This window comes from Schistocerca serialis, chromosome 12 (genome assembly GCF_023864345.2).
Source record: "Schistocerca serialis cubense isolate TAMUIC-IGC-003099 chromosome 12, iqSchSeri2.2, whole genome shotgun sequence".
Classification (NCBI taxonomy): Eukaryota; Metazoa; Arthropoda; class Insecta; order Orthoptera; family Acrididae; genus Schistocerca; species Schistocerca serialis.
In genome coordinates, this window is record NC_064649.1 from 36,681,531 (window position 1) to 36,703,292 (window position 21,762).

General features: G+C 40.7%; 1 protein-coding gene across 1 annotated transcript in view; it reads left to right on the plus strand.

Moving 5' to 3' along the window:
• The window catches only part of LOC126428401 (ectopic P granules protein 5 homolog), a 359,767-nt gene that overhangs the window by 19,960 nt on the left and 318,045 nt on the right, over positions 1-21,762 (plus strand). Inside the window, exons 4-5 of the mRNA XM_050090322.1 lie at positions 10,762-10,861; positions 21,576-21,695. Coding sequence (XP_049946279.1) covers positions 10,762-10,861; positions 21,576-21,695 — 220 coding nt within the window. The remainder of the gene's footprint in view (positions 1-10,761; positions 10,862-21,575; positions 21,696-21,762) is intronic.

The window sequence follows — 21,762 nt, forward strand, 5'->3', positions numbered from 1 at the left end:
TACACTATGTCGGTGATTGCTGTGGAAACATTGTCTCTACATATGCGTACACCATAATTACTCCATCACGCAAACAATTGGGGTTACATTTTTCTGGTATGAGACATTCCCGGGGTGAGGCGTGGAGGGGGGGGGGGGTTCTGCACAATAACCCTGGGTTCAGTGTGGGGTGGCGGTGAGGTGGGTGGACTGCTGTGGCCTGTTGTGGGGTCGTGAACCACTGAGGGCTATGGCGGGACATAGCCTCTCCATCATTTCTAGGTCCTCTGTTCAATACAGAATACACAAGGACCATGAAGATAACATAAAAGAATTTAGTGCTTGTACAGTGCTCTGTTTGCAAGTGGATCAGGAAAGGAAAATACTAGTAGTGGTAAGTGGTACCTTCTGCCATGCACCATGCAGTGGCTTGTGGAGTATGTATGTAGATATAGAAGGTGGGCGTTCTAGGTCAAGGTAGGCCACTGGTGGCAGAGTCCACAGTTGTCTTTCATGGAGTTACTCCACTGAGCTACAGTTATGGGTAGGATTGGTCCTGTAGATACAATCATCGTGAGGGCTGCTCTAGTGCTGGTTGTTCCCACTGTATTCACTGTTTGTTGCCTAGATATCTGTGCTGTTTGCTCAATTTTGCCATTGGAGGAAAGGTGAAATGACAGACTAGGAAGGCGGTTTTTGCTGCTGGAGGAAATGATGAAAATTATCTCCATGAAATGGGGCCCATTACAGATACGGTGGTTCGAGGAAACCTTCAACAGCTTGAATCTGGATAAGCACGTTAATTGTGGTGGCATCCTTTGTGGTGGAGGCCATGCTGATCACCTATAGGTAATTAGAGTCCATGAATATCAGTCACTTAGACCCAGAAATGGGCCTACAAAGTACAAATGAATGCAGTCCCAGGGGTGACATGGTGGATGAAGATTCCTGATGCTGGGGTGCGAACAGGACAGATTTGCGCCGTGGCTTCTGTGTCCTTGTTTAAATCTGGCCAGTAAGTGTGTCATGGCACAAGGGCTTTCATCTGTGACATTCCCCTGTGCCCACAATGGAGTAATTCTTAAACCCTTGAAGCCACAGAATTGCTGGGTTCACGTTACAGTATCAGCCTCAGCTCCTATCAAAAGGACATTGTTGATGATGACAGACAGTGGTAAAGGGGTGAGCCCATGCCTGGTGTTCCAGATTAGTGTTCTTTGAAAAGTACGTGGGCCACCCATAAAGCACATAGTGTAAGACTGGTTCGCGGCAAGTGTCTGCAGCTGTTCTTGCAGCAGTAATTGGAAACTTGCCCAAGGTTTTTTTTTTCCATTCCTCATCTATGTGGAAATATGAGATTTCCTGCAGGCCAAAGGCCAGGCCTGATTCCATAAGTAGACAAGATAGTGTCTGCATTTGTGTGTTGCACAGTGGGCTCATATTTAATGGTAACTGAGGAAAAGCGTCCAACACTGGAGGCACAGCTTTGTTCATTTTGGAAGACTAGAGGATGGTTCAAAAATCACTACTTAGTCCCAAATAGGTAAACATGGAATCTCTTAATGGCAAAGAAAGATGCTAAAGCTTTCTTTCTTATTTGTGATTAGTTCTATTGCGTGGGTATGAGTGTCTTTGATGCATAGGAAATTGGTAGCTCAGTACCATCATTGTTCCTGCAGACAAGAACTGCCCCAATGGCATATGGAGAGCCATCCGTGGACAGAATTAGTGGACATTGTGGCGAAAAGGCCACAAGGCAGGTTGGTAAGTGCAGCAGATGCTTCAGCTGTGTGAGAGCGCAACTGTCCACCTGTACCAAATGCCTTCTTTCTGCTACTGGTTTAGTGGACGCATGATGTGGATTGCTTGTGGAAGGAACTTTGAATAATTATTTCCTCTCCCCAAAAAAGCCTGCAGCTCCTGTAAGTTTTGGGGCAGCAGCGGAGAGTCAACAGCTGTAAACTTATGGTCAATGGGCTGAATCCCATCTATGTTGAGCAAATACCCAAGGTATTCCAGTTGTTCCTGGAAAAGCTGGCTCTTTAGCCCCATGTCATGTAACATAGTAAATAAGATGTGAATGTTTTGCAGATGCTCGTAATATGTTATTACAAGTAGGTACGGACATGATTAACTGTTCCAGATATTTCTGGAAGATTGCTGGAGCAGAAGAGATCCCAAAAAGCAAGTGTTTGTATTTGTGTAAGCCAAAGGGAGTGTTGATAACCACGATGCTATGTGACTCCTCATCCAGTGGTATATGCAGATATGCGTCAGAAAGACTGATCTTAGAAAAATAAAGTCCTTTTCTCTACATTTAAAGCAAGCTGCCATTTATCAAACCAACTAGAAATCGTGTCTGAGTCTTCTCATATATTCCAACACTCACTCATTGATGACAGTTTCCTGTACATCACAGTGTAAGTAGCAGACAGCTACAAATTAGTGTTCACCCTGAGTGTAAGATTATTTATGTATATAGATAATAAGAGTGGTCGTATCACACTTTTCTGGGGCCTCCTGACAATAACCGTGTCTCTGATGAACACTTGCTGTTGAGTACAACTTACTGGGTTCCATTAAGTAAAAAGTCTTTGAGTCACTCATGTGTTTGGGGGAAATAAACTGTGGACCTTCATCAGCAATCTGCAGGGGGCACCATGTCAAAGCTTTTCAGAAATGTAGGAACATGGAATCCACCTATTGCTCTCTATCATTGGTTTATAGTCTATAATGTGAAAAAAGGGCATCCTGAGTTTCACACAAGCGATGTTTTCTAAATCTGTGTTGATTTTTGGACAGGAGCTATTCTGTATGAGGCCCTGTCTTCAAGTTTTGGCTATCAAATCAAGTAAAAAAAAAGGCACATAATTTTTTTTTTTTTTTTTTTTTTTTTTTTTTTTAGGTATGTTTCCTGGTACATATTGAAATCCCCACATCTCTGTACCACAGCACAACGCAATAGGAGCCAAAATATGATGGTGGAGCACATTGATAAAGTGGAGATTTCTTTTGGCTCCTGTAACTGTGTGAAACAATTAAAATCGCTCAAAAGAGGAAAGGCCACTGGACCTGATGGGATACCAGTTCGATTTTGCACAGAGTACACGAAGGAACTTGCCCCCCTTCTTGTAGCGGTGTACCATAGGTCTCTAGAAGGGCGTAGCGTTCCAAAGGATTGGAAAAGGGCACAGGTCATCCCCGTTCACAAAGGGACGTCGAACAGATATGCAGAACTATAGACCTATATCTCTAACGTTGATCAGTTGTATAATTTTGGAACATGTATTATGTTCGAGTATAATGACTTTTCTGGAGACTAGAAATCTACACTGTAGTAATCAGCATGGGTTTCGAAAAAGACGGTTGTGTGAAACCCAGATCGCGCTATTCGTCCACGAGAACCAGAGGGCCATAGACACGGGTTCACAGGTAGATGCCGTGTTTCTTGACTTCCGCAAGGCATTCGATACAGTTCCCCACAGTCGTTTAATGAACAAAGTAAGAGTATATGGACTATCAGACCAATTGTGTGATTGGATTGAAGAGTTCCTAGATAACAGAACGCAGCATGTCATTCTCAATGGAGAGAAGTCTTCCGAAGTAAGAGTGATTTCAGGTGTGCCGCAGGGGAGTGTCATAGGACCGTTGCTATTCACAATATACATAAATGACCTTGTGGGTGACATCGGAAGTTCACTGAGGCTTTTTGCAGATGATGCTGTGGTGTACCGATAGGTTGTAACAATGGAAAATTGTACTGAAATGCAGGAGGATCTGCAGCAGGGAATGGCAATTGAATCTCAATGTAGACAAGTGTAATGTGCTGCGAATACATAGAAAGATAGTTCCCTTATCATTTAGCTACAAAATAGCAGGTCAGCAACTGGAAGCAGTTAATTCCATAAATTATCAGGGAGTACGCATTAGGAGTGATTTAAAATGGAATGATCATATAAAGTTGATCGTCGGTAAAGCAGATGCCGGACTGAGATTCATTGGAAGAATCCTAAGGAAATGCAATCCGAAAACAAGGAAGTAGGTTGCAGTACGCTTGTTCGCCCACTGCTTGAATACTGCTCAGCAGTGTGGGATCCGTACCAGATAGGGTTGATAGAAGAGATAGAGAAGATCCAACGGAGAGCAGCGCACTTCGTTACAGGATCATTTAGTAATCGCGAAAGCGTTATGAGGATGATAGATAAACTCTAGTGGAAGACTCTGCAGGAGAGACGCTCAGTAGCTCGGTACGGGCTTTTGTAGAAGTTTCGAGAACATACCTTCACCGAGGAGTCAAGCAGTATATTGCTCCCTCCTACTTATATCTCGCGAAGAGACCATGAGGATAAAATCAGAGACATTAGAGCCCACACAGAAGCATACCGACAATCCTTCTTTCCACGAACAATACAAGACTGGAATAGAAGGGAGAACCGATAGAGGTACTCAGGGTACCCTCCACCACACACCGTCAGGTGGCTTGCAGAGTATCGATGTAGATGTAGAGATGTAGATGCTTTGCTACTTTGACAAGGATATTTCAGTTTGTTGCAGAAGTGCAGGGATATAGCTGCACACAAACAAAAAAAAAAATTGTTTTATGATTTCCTTCCACAATTTGTGTTTTATGTCATTTAAATATTGTTATTGCACCATTGGAATTTCCCCATACTAGAATTCCTAGGTCAGATCAGAATGTAAGAAGACAAATTATGCATATAAGAAGAATGTTTTGCCGTTAACAGTCTCTCAGCTTGTGTGACAGATACACTTCAATCTGGCAAGACTTCATTCACAAAGACATACCCAGGTTACCCGAGTGACAGAACTATAGGATGCCTGTGGCAGTGTATCTCCTGCTCTAACAGCTGCAGTGTTACAATGTCAGCCAACTGCTCTGAAACTGCATGTGATCGTTTTCATCTTACCATCAACATGAAAAAGGAAACCAAAGGTATTAGCACAACCTGCTCCAGTTGCAACTCTTCCTGAGTTCAATATCACCATCTCAGACACAATATTGGAGCAGATTGATCTCTTCTAATATCTTGGAACATCTTGTCTAAACACTGTACCTGTGAACAGGGTGTTGATAAAAAGAACTGGAGCTGCCCACACAGCATTCAGATGGTTAATGTACGGAGTATTCATGAATAAAGACCAAAAGCTGGCATTCAGGAGGACGACGTTTCAGTCCCGCGTCCGCCCATCCTGATTTAGATTTTCCGTGATTTCCCTAAATCGGTCGAGGCAAATGCTGGAATGGTTCCTTTGAAAGGGCACGGCCGACTTCCTTCCCTGTCCTACCCTCATCCGATGAGTCAGATGACTTCATTATCTGGTCTCCTCCCCCAAACAACCCAACCTGACCAAAAGCTGTTATCAAACTCATGAGGTGCAGAGCGTACACACATTACTGTTGTGACGGCAAAAATGTGAACACTTCCACCAACAAAAAATGAGATTCATCTTGATTATTAACCTCTTAAGCCCTGAGGTATCGTGTATGATACCTCCAGTTCCATTTTTTTCTCGGGTGAATGTTCAACTGATTGTTTTCTGGCCTGTGGTATCATATACAATAGACATCACATGTGCCAAAACTCACTTGTTCATCTTACTGCCGACTATCAGGAGTTGGTAGCACTTACTGGAAACTTCGGGTTTTTCAAATGCACAGTACGTCTTTGTGAAACTAAAGTAAATGTTTGATACCTGATATGTATGTATTTATACCTATCTTGAGATAACAGTAAATGTAAGAAACATGTTTAATGTTTATGGCCAGTTTTTTTTATAATAGAGTAACTTGAAATTGCACAATTTTATGGATAATTGTCCTGTTTAAGTCACAAGGTATCATACATGATACCATCCATAAATAATTCGCTATGGTTTCAAAGATGTAGTAGGGGTCTTTCGTTGTTAACTGTCATGAACACAAAGCAGTTAACACAAAAGAACACTCTTGTAGCTTGAATATGGGCTCAGGACTGATGAGGTTGAGTGGGAGGCCTATGTGACCGTGGTCTAGGGGTAGCGTCTTTGATTCATAGTCAAAACGTATTCGGTCCCGGGTTTGATCCCCGCCACTGCCTAAATTTTGATAAATAATCAGCATTGGCGGCCGAAGACTTCCGGCATAAGAAGTCAGCCTCATTCTGCCAACGGCCTTGTCAAAGAGGGCGGAGGAGCGGATAGAGGTTCAGGGCACTCTCTTGTCCTAGGGGTGGGAAATTGCCCCTAAAGGCGGAAGAATCAGCAATGATCAATGACATGAGGACGCAGAAGGCAATGGAAACCACTGCATTAAAGACATGTAACGTGTATCCACAGGACATGTGGCCTGTAATTGAAGAAGTGTCATGATGATCTCTCCATTGGCAAAAGACTCCGGAATAGTCCCCCATTCGGATCTCTGGGAGGGGACTGCCAAGGGGGAGGTTACCATGAGAAAAAGATTGAATAATCTACGAAAGGATAACGTTCTACGAGTCGGGGCGTGAAATGTCAGAAGCTTGAATGTGGTAGGGAAACTAGAAAATCTGAAAATGGAAATGCAAAGGCTCAATCTAGATATAGTAGGGGTCAGTGAAGTGAAGTGGAAGGAAGACAAGGATTTCTGGTCAGACGAGTATCGGGTAATATCAACAGCAGCAGAAAATGGTATAACAGGTGTAGGATTCGTTATGAATAGGAAGGTAGGGCAGAGGGTGTGTTATTGTGAACAGTTCAGTGACCGGGTTGTTTTAATCATAATCGACAGCAGACCAACACCGACAACGATAGTTCAGGTATACATGCCGACATCGCAAGCTGAAGATGAACAGGTAGAGAAAGTGTATGAGGATATTGAAAGGGTAATGCAGTATGTAAAGGGGGACGAAAATCTAATAGTCATGGGCGACTGGAATGCAGTTGTAGGGGAAGGGGTAGAAGAAAAGGTTACAGGAGAATACGGGCTTGGGACAAGGAATGAAAGAGGAGAAAGACTAATTGTGTTCTGTAACAAGTTTCAGCTAGTAATAGCGAATACCCTGTTCAAGAATCACAAGAGGAGGAGGTATACTTGGAAAAGGCCAGGAGATACGGGAAGATTTCAATTAGATTACATCATGGTCAGACAGAGATTCCGAAATCAGATACTGGACTGTAAGGCGTACCCAGGAGCAGATATAGACTCAGATCACAATATAGTAGTGATGAAGAGTAGGCTGAAGTTCAAGACATTAGTCAGGAAGAATTAATACGCAAAGAAGTGGGATACGGAAGTGCTAAGGAATGACGAGATACGTTTGAAGTTCTCTAACGCTATAGATACAGCAATAAGGAATAGCACAGTAGGCAGTACAGTTGAAGAGGAATGGACATCTCTAAAAAGGACCATCACAGAAGTTGGGAAGGAAAACATAGGTACAAAGAAGGTAGCTGCGAAGAAACCATGGGTAACAGAAGAAATACTTCAGTTGATTGATGAAAGGAGGAAGTACAAACATGTTTTGGAAAAATCAGGAATACAGAAATACAAGTCGCTGAGGAATGAAATAAATAGGAAGTGCAGGGAAGCTAAGACGAAATGGCTGCAGGAAAAATGTGAAGACATCGAAAAAGATATGATTGTTGGAAGGACAGACTCAGCATACAGGAAAGTCAAAACAATCTTTGGTGACATTAAAAGCAACGGTGGTAACATTAAGAGTGCAACGGGAATTCCACTGTTAAATGCAGAGGAGAGAGCAGATAGGTGGAAAGAATACATTGAAAGCCTCTATGAGGGTGAAGATTTGTCTGAAGTGATAGAAGAAGAAACAGGAGTCTATTTAGAAGAGATAGGGGATCCAGTATTAGAATCGGAATTTAAAAGAGCTTTGGAGGACTTACGGTCAAATAAGGCAGATGGGATAGATAACATTCCATCAGAATTTCTAAAATCATTGGGGGAAGTGGCAACAAAACAACTATTCACGTTGGTGTGTAGAATATATGAGTCTGGCGACATACCATCTGACTTTCCGAAAAGCATCATCCACACAATTCCGAAGACGGCAAGAGCTGACAAATGCGAGAATTATTGCACAATCAGCTTAACATCTCATGCATCGAAGCTGCTTACAAGAATAGTATACAGAAGAATGGAAAAGAAAATTGATAATGCGCTAGGTGACGATCAGTTTGGCTTTAGGAAAAGTAAAGGGACGAGAGAGGCAATTCTGACGTTACGGCTAATAATGGAAGCAAGGCTAAAGAAAAATCAAGACACTTTCATAGGATTTGTTGACCTGGAAAAAGCGTTCGACAATATAAAATGGTTCAAGCTGTTCGAGATTCTGAAAAAAGTAGGGGTAAGCTATAGGGAGAGATGGGTCATATACAATATGTACAACAACCAAGAGGGAATAATAAAAGTGGATGGTGAAGAACGAAGTGCTCGTATTAAGAAGGGTCTAAGGCAAGGCTGTAGCGTTTCATCCCTACTCTTCAGTCTGTACATCGAGGAAGCAATGATGGAAATAAAAGAAAGGTTCAGGAGTGGAATTAAAATACAAGGTGAAAGGATATCAATGATACGATTCGCTGATGACATTGCTATCCTGAGTGAAAATGAAGAAGAATTAAATGATCTGCTGAACGGAATTAACAGTCTGATGAGTACACAGTATGGTTTGAGAGTAAATCGAAGAAAGACGAAGGTAATGAGAAGTAGCAGAAATGAGAACAGTGAGAAACTTAACATCAGGATTAATGGTCACGAAGTCAATGAAGTTAAGGAATTCTGCTACCTAGGCAGTAAAATAACCAATGACGGACGGGGCAAGGAGGACATCATAAGCAGATTCGCTATGGCAAAGAAGGCATTTCTGGGCAAGAGAAGTCTACTAATATCAAATACCAGCCTTAATTTGAGGAAGAAATTTGTGAGGATGCACGTCTGGAGTACAGCATTGTATGGTAGTGAAACATGGACTGTGGGAAAACCGGAACAGAAGAGAATCGAAGCATTTGAGATGTGGTGCTATAGACGAATGTTGAAAATTAGGTGGACTGATAAGGTAAGGAATGAGGAGGTTCTACGCAGAATCAGAGAGGAAAGGACTATGTGGAAAACACTGATAATGAGAAGGGACAGGATGATAGGACATCTGCTAAGACATGAGGGAATGACTTCCATGGTACTAGAGGGAGCTGTAGAGGGCAAAAACTGTAGAGGAAGACAGAGATTGGAATACGTCAAGCAAATAATTGAGGACGTAGGTTGCAAGTGCTATTCTGAGATGAAGAGGTTAACACAGGAAAGGTATTCGTGGGGGGCTGCATCAAACCAGTCAGTAGACTGATAAAAAAAAAAATGTGTTGGGAAAGCGTATCTAAACAGCCTTGATGTAACCATTGTCACTTGTCAACTGAGATGGTTAGGTCATCTTCAATATGTGATTGATACCATGTCAAATCGTTTATGGTGAACTCTGCTCTGGCAGTGGACCTCATGGACCCCCTTTTAAGCCCTTTAAGGACCAGGTGAAAGACATCTTGAAGACAGTTTGTATAAATACACAAACATAGGTGGCATGTGCTGTGTTTTGCTTACTGTGGAGCAACACTGCATCCACCATTGTCAACTCGTTTGAAGGAGAACGCTGCAAATGTGAAGAGGATAAATGACAAACTGAGAATGCTTGTAAGCCACTTCCCTTACTATTTAGTGATTTATTGTTGATTATTCCTTGCTACTGTCTGGCTGGTATGAAAATTAGGCAATGGACAGTCATATGTAGCCAGTTTTTAGAGGGTGAACTTACTTCCAGTGTACATGCACAGATATCAAAAATTCTGACTGTGAGCCTGCAGTGTGTGCCCTATCTAGTCTTCCCCACTGTTCAATAATCCATTCTCTTCCAAAATATTGTAATAATAATGATATGTGAATACTTCTGTTTGACTGAGTTATTTTATTCCACTTTGAATTCAAGTAACACGTTCCTACTAGTTCATATTGCATTCACTCTACAATTATAGTCATTCATCTATCACGAGCTTGTACAGGTTTACCATTGCCAAGTTCTTACTGTACAATAACCTTTTCATTAAATAACAATTCCCAGGTATGGAATTAATCCTGAGTTTCAAACCTCTCACATTGCTCACATGCATATGTGTCCTACTCGCGTGATGGTCCTGGTGGGACAAACTTTCGTGTCTCCACAAAATACTTAACTTTTATGTGCAATCACAGGAAGTGTGGGCACTTGAGATGAGTGCTGCAAGCGTGCTGTGGCTCGACTGACTCACTCCTATGCTCCAAACGATCTCCAGGAGCCAATCTGTCTCTTCTAGAACTATTGGGCATCTCCATCAGTGGTGCCACTGTGCTGTAGCAAAGAAGCGTAAGGGTACATTCAATCCTTCAAGTGTAGGATTGGTATCTGTATCCTTATGTGCTCCGTGTGTTGAATCCCCATCCTCTCCAACGATTTAGTGTGATTTGTGTGGGCACTTGTTGTATTCCGTGACTGGTCTATTCGGTCATTGAAAAAAAGTCCGTAAGCTGAGTCGAGATGCTCACACTGTGCAGTCGGAAGCTATGCATGGAGTCGCATCCAACAATGACTGTGATGACACAACCCGAGAGAGCATAAGGCATACTTTGTCCTTGCGAATGTCCTGTGTAGGTCTTTGGTCAGTACAAAACTGTGAAAGTTTTACTGACTTATTGTGCTGTTTTCAGGCATTTAATCTGAACATATGTCTCCAGTTTACATGACAGTTCATTGTACTGTGTTACAGTGACCACCAGCAGCACCTGTGGATTGTGGAGACGACTTCAGTAACAGAATCCGGGGAGTGCCAAGATGGAAATCCGGTCTCAGCAACTCACGAGTACAAGGTGAGGGCTGCTTGTATATACCTGATGATTATCATGTAGGAAGTTAGTTCAGAATTATGTGCCAGTTGCACATAACAATGATTGACAAATCATGTCATGCATGGATAGTAGCATTAACTCGTCTTGTGAAATTTCCCTTAGCTGTTGATGCACTCTGTTTCATGTATCTCGGAATCTCATAGTGTGATGTTCTGGAATAATATGCTAGAAACAGATTCTGTAAATGATAGTGCCAAATGATATAGACCACACAATAGATAAATTTGAATTGCCTTCTCCCACTTTATTAGCACTATAACATCGTTGATGTCCAGTTCCAGTTTTACAGATCACAGTTACAAGGGTAAAGAGATGCACATTTCTTCCTTTGTCAATACATTTGAAAGAGAAATAAGCTAGGCATTAATTCGTGACACAATATTTGTTGAATTTTACAGCAGCATAATTTGCAGCGTCAGGAATGTGAAATCACAACACCCGTGGTACAATGTGCAGTACAGTCACAAAAATTAATTACATTGTCCAATAAATAGTGTCTGTGAAATATTAGCACTTTGAGGTTACATGTTTACAATTGCACACGAGATTTTACAGTGCCAAGATATCATGTGGTTGCAGACTCTTTACACACATAGGTGTGGCATGTATGATCTCGGGGCACAGACTTTTTGATGCTGAGGTGTTACTTGTTCGGTACTTTCCTCACCCTGACATAGTTGTTGCACAGTTGCGAACCGGTCAAGTCTTTCACCTTAACTGACATAGTTATTGCGTGTACAAATTATAAAGACAGACCGGTGAATTTGGGGATGGGTGTTTTTGAAAGTACTTAATGTTTTGAAATCAGCTACAATAGATTTTGCTGTTTTGTATAGGCTGTGTCTTTGCTGTTATATCTGGTTTGTGAAAAATATTAAAGATTAGTAAATTATAAAACCATATGGAACATTGTTATGCTATTTTGTATGAGCTATGTCTTTGCTGTTATATCTGGTTTATGAAAAATGTTAAAAGATTAGTAAATTATAATACCATATAGCACACTATTATGCTTCCGCATTCAGAAATCTCCTACTTACAAGTCTAGCATCCCTCTTGAAAATTATCTTTTATGACTCTAAATTAGTCAGAATCTTATTTAGTGTCTTAATTAATTAGTGCAATGTGTCATCTAATCCAGAAAAATATAGGAAGTAGACATTGCCAAAGGGGCAATCTAATGGGCATTGAGGCAAAATAGGCAGTCAAAAATATGAGTGTCTGAACTTTCAATTTCTGCTATCTCATAAGTTAATTAGTTTCAGGTAATTTAAACTATGTTTTCAGAAAGAGTGAAATGTCTACTTTTCAATGAGTCATAACAGCACGTCATATTCTGTCTATTAGTTCAAAGTCTTTTCCCCATTACTTACTATAGTCTGAGTTTCAGTTAACTGTAACTTTTAATTAACTGAGCTTTTAATGAAACTAATTGTGTCATTGGAATCAGGAAGATAAATGCAAATAATTTATCTATAAAGTCAATTGAAATTTTGCATAAATGACAGTTTGACACATTTCTGTACATATTAGCGATTGCATGCGCAACTGCATTAGATATAAAATAAAAAAAAATTGTTACTCATAGGAGTGGATGGAGGAGTTTCCATCTTCATGCATCTCAGCGTGCTTTAATCTTTCTTCTATATTTACATCTAAATTTACTTGCATACTCTGCAAACCACTGTGAAGTGCATGGCAGTGGGTACTTCCCGTTGCAGCAGTTATTAGGGCTTCTTCCCCTTCCACTCACATATGGAGTGCAAAAAGGATGATTGTTTACATGCCTTTGGGTCTGCTGTAATTAGTCTAATCTTGTCCTTGCAATTGTTAGAGTGCTGTAGTACGACGGTCTTTCAAATATGGACTGGAAATTAAATCTGGCAGCCGTGGTAGTGGATGGAAATGGCCGCAGCTTTGACAGGTTGGTGATGAGGATGTCTGAAATAGCATTGTGATGCTGCAGTTAGGCACTGTGATGCTGCAACCACTCGAGTCAGGTCACCATGAAGGAGTTATAGGTACACGAGTCTGTTGTGCGGTACATAATTGTCAAGTTTCTCCTGAAAGAAGGCATCAGACGTGCAGAAATTTTGAGGAAGCTCTATGCACAGTTCGGGGAAGAAACCTTTTCAAAGATCCAAGTGCACAAATTGCATAAGGCATTTGTGCCAGGCCAGGTAGCTGTGGGAAACGTATCCCAGCAAAGACGACCATGGATGACATCACACCGGACAACATTTGTGCCGTAAAGGACCTTATTGTGGAAGACTGGTGTGTAAATCTTGCCAAAATTGCTTCAATAGTAGGAATAAGGTATGGAAGTGCTCAAGGCATTGTCACCGATGATGATTCTTCTGCACGATAAGGCAATGCTCCACTCTGCTGCTTTGAGTGACAAATTAGATGAAGTTCTTTGGGCAGCTGTGGAACATCCTACATACAGTCTAGATTCATCACCCTGTCATTACCACATGTTTGGACCGCTGAAAGAACAACTTGGAGGACACTGGATTGAAGACAGTGTAGCTTTAAAGGAGTTCATATGCAAGTGCCACTCCATTTTCTTTGAGGACAGCATCCAAAAATTGGTAATTCGATGGGAAGAATGTGTAACAAAGTCAGAAAACTGTAAAAATAAGGAGGGTGTATTTTTGTTTTGGTTGATTCATCAAAGATTTAAAAAAAAAATTCCAGTTCATATTTGACCTCCTCTCTTATATTCTTAGTTTCATAATTTAAAGCTGGGATATTTTGTGTCTCTCTTCAGGCATCTACCCATAGGTTGAACAAACAGTGACTATTCGTGCTGCCCTTTTTTTGTATACTTTCATTATCCACTGTTAGTCACATTTGTTACTGGTCCCACAAACTTGATCTCAAGGCAGTGTGTTAAATGGGTGTGCTGATAATGTACCCAGACAGCTGTAAAATCTGACCAGTGGTTCCATTTATAAATGTGAACTGTGACTCTCAAAATTGTTTTCCTATAAATTCTAGAGATTGATTGATTTTTATGAAGTAGTTATTTTTTGCTACTTTTGCATCCACTTCACCAGTCAGATCATCTGGAAGGATGTGAGGCCTTCCACTTCTCTGTATCGTGGGAAATTACAAACAGCCTGCTTTAAACTTGGGGAACAGTTACTTCGTTATTAACAATAGCTTTTCTATATTTAATTAGCCTATAATTTTAACTACACCACGCATATTGTTTATTTTAGTCTCTCTGTCTGTCTCTATACAGATATTTGTGCCACTGACAATGTTTATGCTTATTTAGTCTCACGGCCCCATAAACTGTGGTATGTTTTGGCCTCATCAAGTAGGCTCTTTCACAGCATTCCCATGATCCAAGTACCTGAAGATCCCTGGCCACCTGGCCTCTCTATCTTATTTCTGGTCTGCCTAAAGGTCTTTGGGTTTCTTCTCTGATGCTTTTCCCAATCTTGCTCCTCTCCATCTTCTATAGACATGGCCAGCCCATCTCAGTCCTGTTGTCTTGGCTTCCACAACTATTTGCTGAGCTGTCTAATTTTCACTGTTTCCCCTCCCACCCCTGTTACATACAATGCACTTAGATTTTCACCATTGTTAGCTTGTGCACAATGTTTCAGTTGTAATCTCTGTCTTTCATACTATCCTGTCTTCCACCTTTAAGCTCTCAGGTTTTTAAATCTAGTCCGGTGCAGTTCCCAGCAATCTGTCTTCCCTTCTCAACCCTACTGTAAGTCTCCCCTGACGCGGGGCACTGGGTGACTTTTCTAAACTGTATCCCTCCTCTTAAATCTCTCCAGTCCTTTTCCTCCACCCCTCTTTTTTCCCCTTCAACTCTTCTGCCAGGAGAAGGAGCCACTGGCTCCAAAAGCTGGTAAAAGTTAAACTTTTTTGTGTGCGTGTTCTCCTGCTGCCACCCAGTGAGTAGATGTTTTTTTTATCTATCCATTTACATTATATTGTCAATAATTGATTATTCTCTTTGTATGATTACCTATTCACCATATTTCAGCCTCTTATGACAATACTGATTCAGTTATATATCCCTCCTTAGGTTCCTCTTAAAAAAAATTTTAGATGACAATAATTTCTCAAGTGGATATAATGCCCTGGAGTCTGCTTTGACTCTTGCTTCTATTTTTTGTTTCTCCTCATTTCTGTTGTTTACTACAGCCCCCAGATATTTAAACTCCTCTGCCTCTTCAAACACATAGCTATCAGTCTAGACAGTTTCCTGTGGGCTTCTTTATCAAGATGATTTTTTGTAATATACTTTAAATGTAATTTCGTTCTCTTTTTGAAATAACTTTCTTACCAGTATTTTCAGATGACCTAGATTTTCAGTGCTTGATGCTGCATCTGCAGAAATCAGTACATTAAACAAGGAGACTCCAAGAAGGAATATCAACAATGTAGGAAAATATAGATTGCTATACCAATTGACAGGAGTGGGCGAAAGAAATACAGTAGAAGAAGAATGGGATGAAGTAGTGAAGGCAGCAGATGATCAAGTAGGTAAAAAGACGAGGACTGGTAGAAATCCTTGGGTAACAGAAGAAATATTGAATTTAATTGATGAAAGGAGAACATATAAAAATGCAGTAAATGAAGCAGGCAAAAAGGAATACAAACGTCTCAAAAATGAGATCGACAGGAAGTGCAAAACTGCTAAGCATGGATGGCTAGAGGACAAATGTAGGGATGTAGAGGCTTATCTCACTAGGGGTAAGATAGATACTGCCTACAGGAAAATTAAAGAGACCTTTGGAGAAAAGAGAACCACTTGTATGAATATCAAGAGCTCAGATGGAAACCCAGTTCTAAGCAAAGAAGGGAAAGGAGAAAGGTGGAAGGAGTATATAGAGGGTCTGTACAAGGGTGATGTACTTGAGGACAATATTATGGAAATGGAAGAGGATGTAGATGAAGATGAAATGGGAGATACGATACTGCGTGAAGAGTTTGACAGAGCACTGAAAGACCTGAGTCGAAACAAGGCCCCGGGAGTAGACAACATCCCATTAGAACTACTGACGGCCTTGGGAGAGCCAGTCATGACAAAACTCTACCATCTGGTGAGCAAGATGTATGAGACAGGCGAAATACCCTCAGACTTCAAGAAGAATATAATAATTCCAATCCCAAAGAAAGCAGGTGTTGACAGATGTGAAAATTACCGAACTATTAGTTTATAAGTCACAGCTGCAAAATATTAATGCGAATTCTTTACAGACGAATGGAAAAACTGGTAGAAGTCGACCTCGGGGAAGATTAGTTTTGATTCTGTAGAAATGTTGGAACATGTGAGGCAATACTGACCTTACACCTTATCTTAGAAGAAAGATTAAGGAAGGTGGCAGGGGTAAACTACAGGGAGCGAAAGGCTATTTACAATTTATACAGAAACCAGATAGCAGTTATTAGAGTCGAGGGACATGAAACGGAAGCAGTGGTTGGGAAGGGAGTGAAACAGGGTTGTAGCCTATCCCCGATGTTATTCAATCTGTATATTGAGCAAGCAGTGAAGGAAACAAATGAAAAATTCTGAGTAGGTATTAAAATCCATGGAGAAGAAATAAAAACATTGAGCTTTGCCGATGACATTGTAATTCTGTCAGAGACAGCAAGGACTTGGAAGAGCAGTTGAACAGAATGGGTAGTGTCCTGAAAGTAAGATATAAGATGAACATCAACAAAAGCAATTGGGATTCACTTTGCAGCTGAGACAATGCCTTATATAAATTCCGAGAGGAGTCCAGACATAAATTACAGTTAGAGCCACTCCACTGAAGACTTTGCCCTCCAAGTTACTTCATGATCATTAAAATTTCAGTCAAGCATTGGTGTCGACAATACTTCAGGGTGATGGTTCAGTGTAACAAATTTCACTTAAAAGAGTGTTGTATATGATCATCTGTGGTTTCAAGTTGAAACTGGGCACCAATTAAATTGATGCATTCCTTCTGTCTAAAATTTCCAGAAAAGCATTGATTGAAAGTAAAAAGTAAGAAAATTGTGAACTGTAAAACTGTTTTATTCATAATGCAACACACTTTAAGTTAATGGTAGTGACCTGACACTAAATACTCTGCCCATTGTTTCTGTTTTGCATTTTCTTTTATTCTTTGTTTTTTGTTTTCCAGAAACCTTGTTTGGGTAATTTCTCGTATTAAATTTTCTCAAACCAAGCAAAATAATCTGCAAAAATAAATTATTTTAGGTCTAACAACAAAAGGATTAAGATACAAAGGACTTACAGACACTGGCTGCAAGTGGACATTGATTAAAGTCAATGGGGAAAGTTGAAAATTCATACTGGACTGGGATTCGAACCCAGTGTTGATTTCGATCAAATCCCACCGTTCTTAGAGAGAGAAAGAGAAAGAGAGAGAGAGATAGATAGAGAGAGATTAACCTTTCATGGTTAAAACACATTTTACGTGTGGAATTTCCTGGCATTTTAAAACTGTATGCTGGAGTGAGACCTTAACCTGGGACTTCTGATTTTTGTGGACAAGTGATCTACTGACTGATCTATCCAAGCTTGACTCACAACCCACCCTCACAACTTTACTTCCAGTAGTACCCCCCCCCCCCCCCCCCCATCTAATTTTATACATATTTGAAAAATAAAAAGATGAAAACTTCATGGTGACTATTATAATTTCACTTTAAAAAACTGAGTGATTTTGAATATCAATGAGGTGGGCACATGTATCCATGAACAATGTTTTCATTGGAACCTAGAGGTTTCAGAGTTACATTTTAGTTAGTAGAGAGAGATCATTAGGATTGTAAATATGGAAAAAAGTATAACAAGTCAGTACCAAAACACACACATTCTCATGACAGTGAAAAATATGAAATATTGCACACAAATTATCAATTTAAACTTTGAAGATGGATTTAACATATCGCAAACCAGTATTTTTTACATTCCATGAAGTTTCCTGTGACCTGTATGTTCCACTTGCCCAGAATTTCATCATGGAAAGCTTGAATCAGTTTAACAGAGTATTCAGGGCAGCCAAAATGTTTTATGACCTTCCCATAGCTTCTCTGGACACTATATCAAAGGCTTATGTTAGGAGGAGATGAGGTACTCGCAGAAGTAAAGTTGTGAGGATGGGTCATGAATTGTGCTTGGGCAGCTTAGTCGGTGGAACACTTGTCTGCGAAAGGCAAAGGTCCCGAATTATAATTCTGGTCCAGCACATAGTTCTAATCTGCCAGGAAGTTTCGTATCAGCACACAGTCAGTGGTAGGGAGATAATTTCATTCAAGGCTTAAGTTATTCCCTGCACTTCCCCTGCAGTTGTTGTATTGTAATGGATTTCGGAGATGTGTTATTTTCTACTGGTTTTGTCGATACCAAATCTAATGAGGGAAGTTGTAAATGTTTTTTTATATTTTTGTCAGAATATTTTTTTTTGTGAATTGTAATTTACCTTATTTTATGCTAATTTGCTTATATGTTTGAGAGTGACAGCATATTGATTAATATTAGTAGGTGTGACGAAGAATATCAAAGAGACTGGTTACAAGTGGAGGCTTGTGTGTTGTGTGAAATATCTTTGACGCTGGAGTCATCTTTGACCATAGTCAGTCGGCAGGGAACTCTCGCTGTGTGTGACAGTGGAACAATGTGCAGGTCGCCGTTATAATAATTTGAAAGTGAACAGGAAAAATGAATTATGTTACTACTTTTTTATATAAACATCAAGAAGGAACCACATTCGAAGAAATGGTATTTGAAGCACCAAAAATGAGGCAAACGCAGTGAACCAGGTCATTTCTGCAGCCGACGAAACAGCATTGTGGAATCATACTTTCACTAGACGACTGCAGCCAACACAGAAAAGTCAAATATCATCTTATAAACATTTCACAGAAAAGTAAGTACCATCACGAAATATGCTAAATTCAAGTATATAAAATAATGAGCATATTTCAGTTTACGGAAGATCATATCAATAGTTCCTCTGGAGTGGCAAAATCTGCACTGTGATTCAGGAAGTACAGTCTCAGAAAGAGTCTGGAGGCAATTCAACAGAATTATAACAAAAATTCTACCAGCCACATAGAGCAAGGACACGCAACAGTAGTTGCCACAAGTGCTTTGGTCACCTTTTTGTCAGTTGGTACCTTACAGTTTTCCCACATGAGAAGAAACAGGGACAACCATCTGGTTTTTAGAGCAAGCCACCACTTTGAATGCTCTCGAGGGGGATGCTGTCAGATCCGTGTGCCTTTCTTGGTTTCATGCTATCTAGAGCCTTGCTGAATTCATGAAATGTTGGTGAGACTGCCATACGAGGTTGTGTTGGATGTTGTGGAACACATTCGAGAAAGTCGTCAGCATCAGTACAACTACAGTTTAAGGGTGTTAAACTGATTCAGGCTTTTCATGATGACATGTCTGGGCAAGTGCTATACCAGAATGAAACATCTACATCTACATCTACATCTACATACATACTCCGCAATCCACCATATGGTGCGTGGCGGAGGGTACCTCGTACTACAATAAGCCTCTTCTCTCCCTGTTCCACTCCCAAACAGAGCGAGGGAAAAACGACCGCCTATATGCCTCTGTACGAGCCCTAATCTCTCTTATCTTGTCTTTGTGGTCTTTCTGCGAAATGTAAGTTGGCGGCAGTAAAATTGTACTGCAGACAGCCTCAAATGCTGGTTCTCTAAATTTCCTCATTAGCGATTGACGAAAAGGACGTCTCCTTTCCTCCAGAAACTCCCACCCGAGTTCCTGAAGCATTTCCGTAACACTCGCGTGATGATCAAACCTACCAGAACAAACAAATTCCCTATTACTAATGGCCTCAAACAAGGATGTGTCCTTGCATCATCATTGTTTGCTCTATACCTAGCAGTGATGCTTTATGACACATTATCTGTAAACAGTGTGGGAGTTGAACTCAAATATGTATTTGACAGAGGCCTTTTTAATCAGTCTTAACTGCATTCTAAACGGTTCACAAGTCTCACTCAGGTAACAGATGACAGTGCTTCTCCAGCTCTCACACCTGCAGTTGTCTGTAAATAGTTTCAGTACTGAATATAAATTGTTTGGCCTGACCATCAGGATCTAAGAAACAAAGGCACTAACACAGCCAACTGCTGGAATTGCCTTTCTGGATCTCAATATCTCTACTTACATTACACCTTCGGCACAAGTAGATCACTTCCTGTATCTCAGAAGTATATTATCAACTAACTGTTCATCAGGAAAGGAAGTGGAGAACAGGATACATGCCACGTCTGTTGCCTTTGGACGTCTCCTACATTGGGTCATTCTGAATAAAGATCTGATACTATGCGCCAGACTGAGGATGTATTGAGCCATTGTTGCTTCTATCCTACTCTGTGGTTGTGAAACCAGGACACTGTATCACTGTGATCTCAAGAAACTGGAATGCTTCAACCAACAGAAGCTTAGATACATTATGAACATCAAATGCGATGACTGTGTGTCAAACACTACGGTTCTTGAGAAGGTATAGATGTGTAGTATACAAGCCATTGTTATTGGTCACCGGCTCAGATGGGTTGGGCGTGTCCAGCAGTTGAGAAACAACACTTTCCTTGACAAATTTTGTTTAGTGAAGTTAGCACACATAGAAGGGTCTGTGGTGCTCCTCTGAAGCGCTGTAAGGACAAATTCAAGAAGAACCAGAAGAGTCTAAACATTGACCTGAGTAACTGGAGCGTCACAGCAGAAGATAGTGGTGCAAAACTACTTCAGCTGCTGTTTTGCGTTTTGATCAGGAATGTCGGAGACAGAAAAATGAAAAATGTCACAGATGAAAAATTTGCTAGCCCCTGCCACACCCTCCACCTTCTGTTATGTTTAATATATGTGGTCACATGTTTCATGCCAGGATTGGTCTGCTAGGCCATCATAGGTATCTCGATATCTGAACTGCCGTGCAATAGTGAAAATGAAGGATAAAAATGAAAACTCAGATACAAGTATCAACCAATGCTGTTCCACTAAACTACAGATGATGTAAAAATCAGCAAATGTACTGATGAGTGTAGTTATGTTTTAAAATTATGTCTATGAAGGAAACATACTGACTGACATCACACATTCTTGCATCATAGATGATCATTTGATTTGATTTTTATAAAACAGATACATCACTCTACTTGATTTCTCACAGCCTTCTGTGCATCCAGCGCATGGTCCACAATATTTTTCTAAAGTTCTGAAATCATCTTGGTAGGTGGCAGCACTAGACAGATATGGAGCATAAGACAGCTCAGTGCTCAAAATTGTGTAATGCTTCTGTGAAATATTTGGAACCCATCAGTCATGGAGGGGTTTAGTATAAACCTTTGTTAAAACAAAGTACTTAAGGCAATTGTGCAAATACTCTGAATGTTGTTATATTTTGCGCTGTAACTGTAGCTGACTAGTTCCATATCTTATAGGCCATGTCAAAGTCATCATATCTGGAACATACAAACAAAGAAACTGAATCAGATTAAACTTCACTTGCACTGGGAGCATTTGACAAACCAACATATGTGGCCTGGTATGATATAACAAACCTGTACTTGTTATTTATTGCTTTCTTCAGTTTTTATCACTGACACACCTACCCGTATGCCCTGTCGTTCTGACCATTGACTGATTGCCCCTTCTTTTTTTCTCTAGGTGGCGCACATGAACCGCAATGAGCTAGCGGCATTAGCACGCTCCCTAGCCAGTGTGAGGGATGTTGTCCACCAGACGCACTCGCTGGCCTGTTATTCTGCTGAGGTCATCTGGTTGCAGGTCAGTCTCCCATTACATGTGTCAGAAGTGTTTGGAAGACTTAACTTGCAGGGTCCCACGTGTGTTA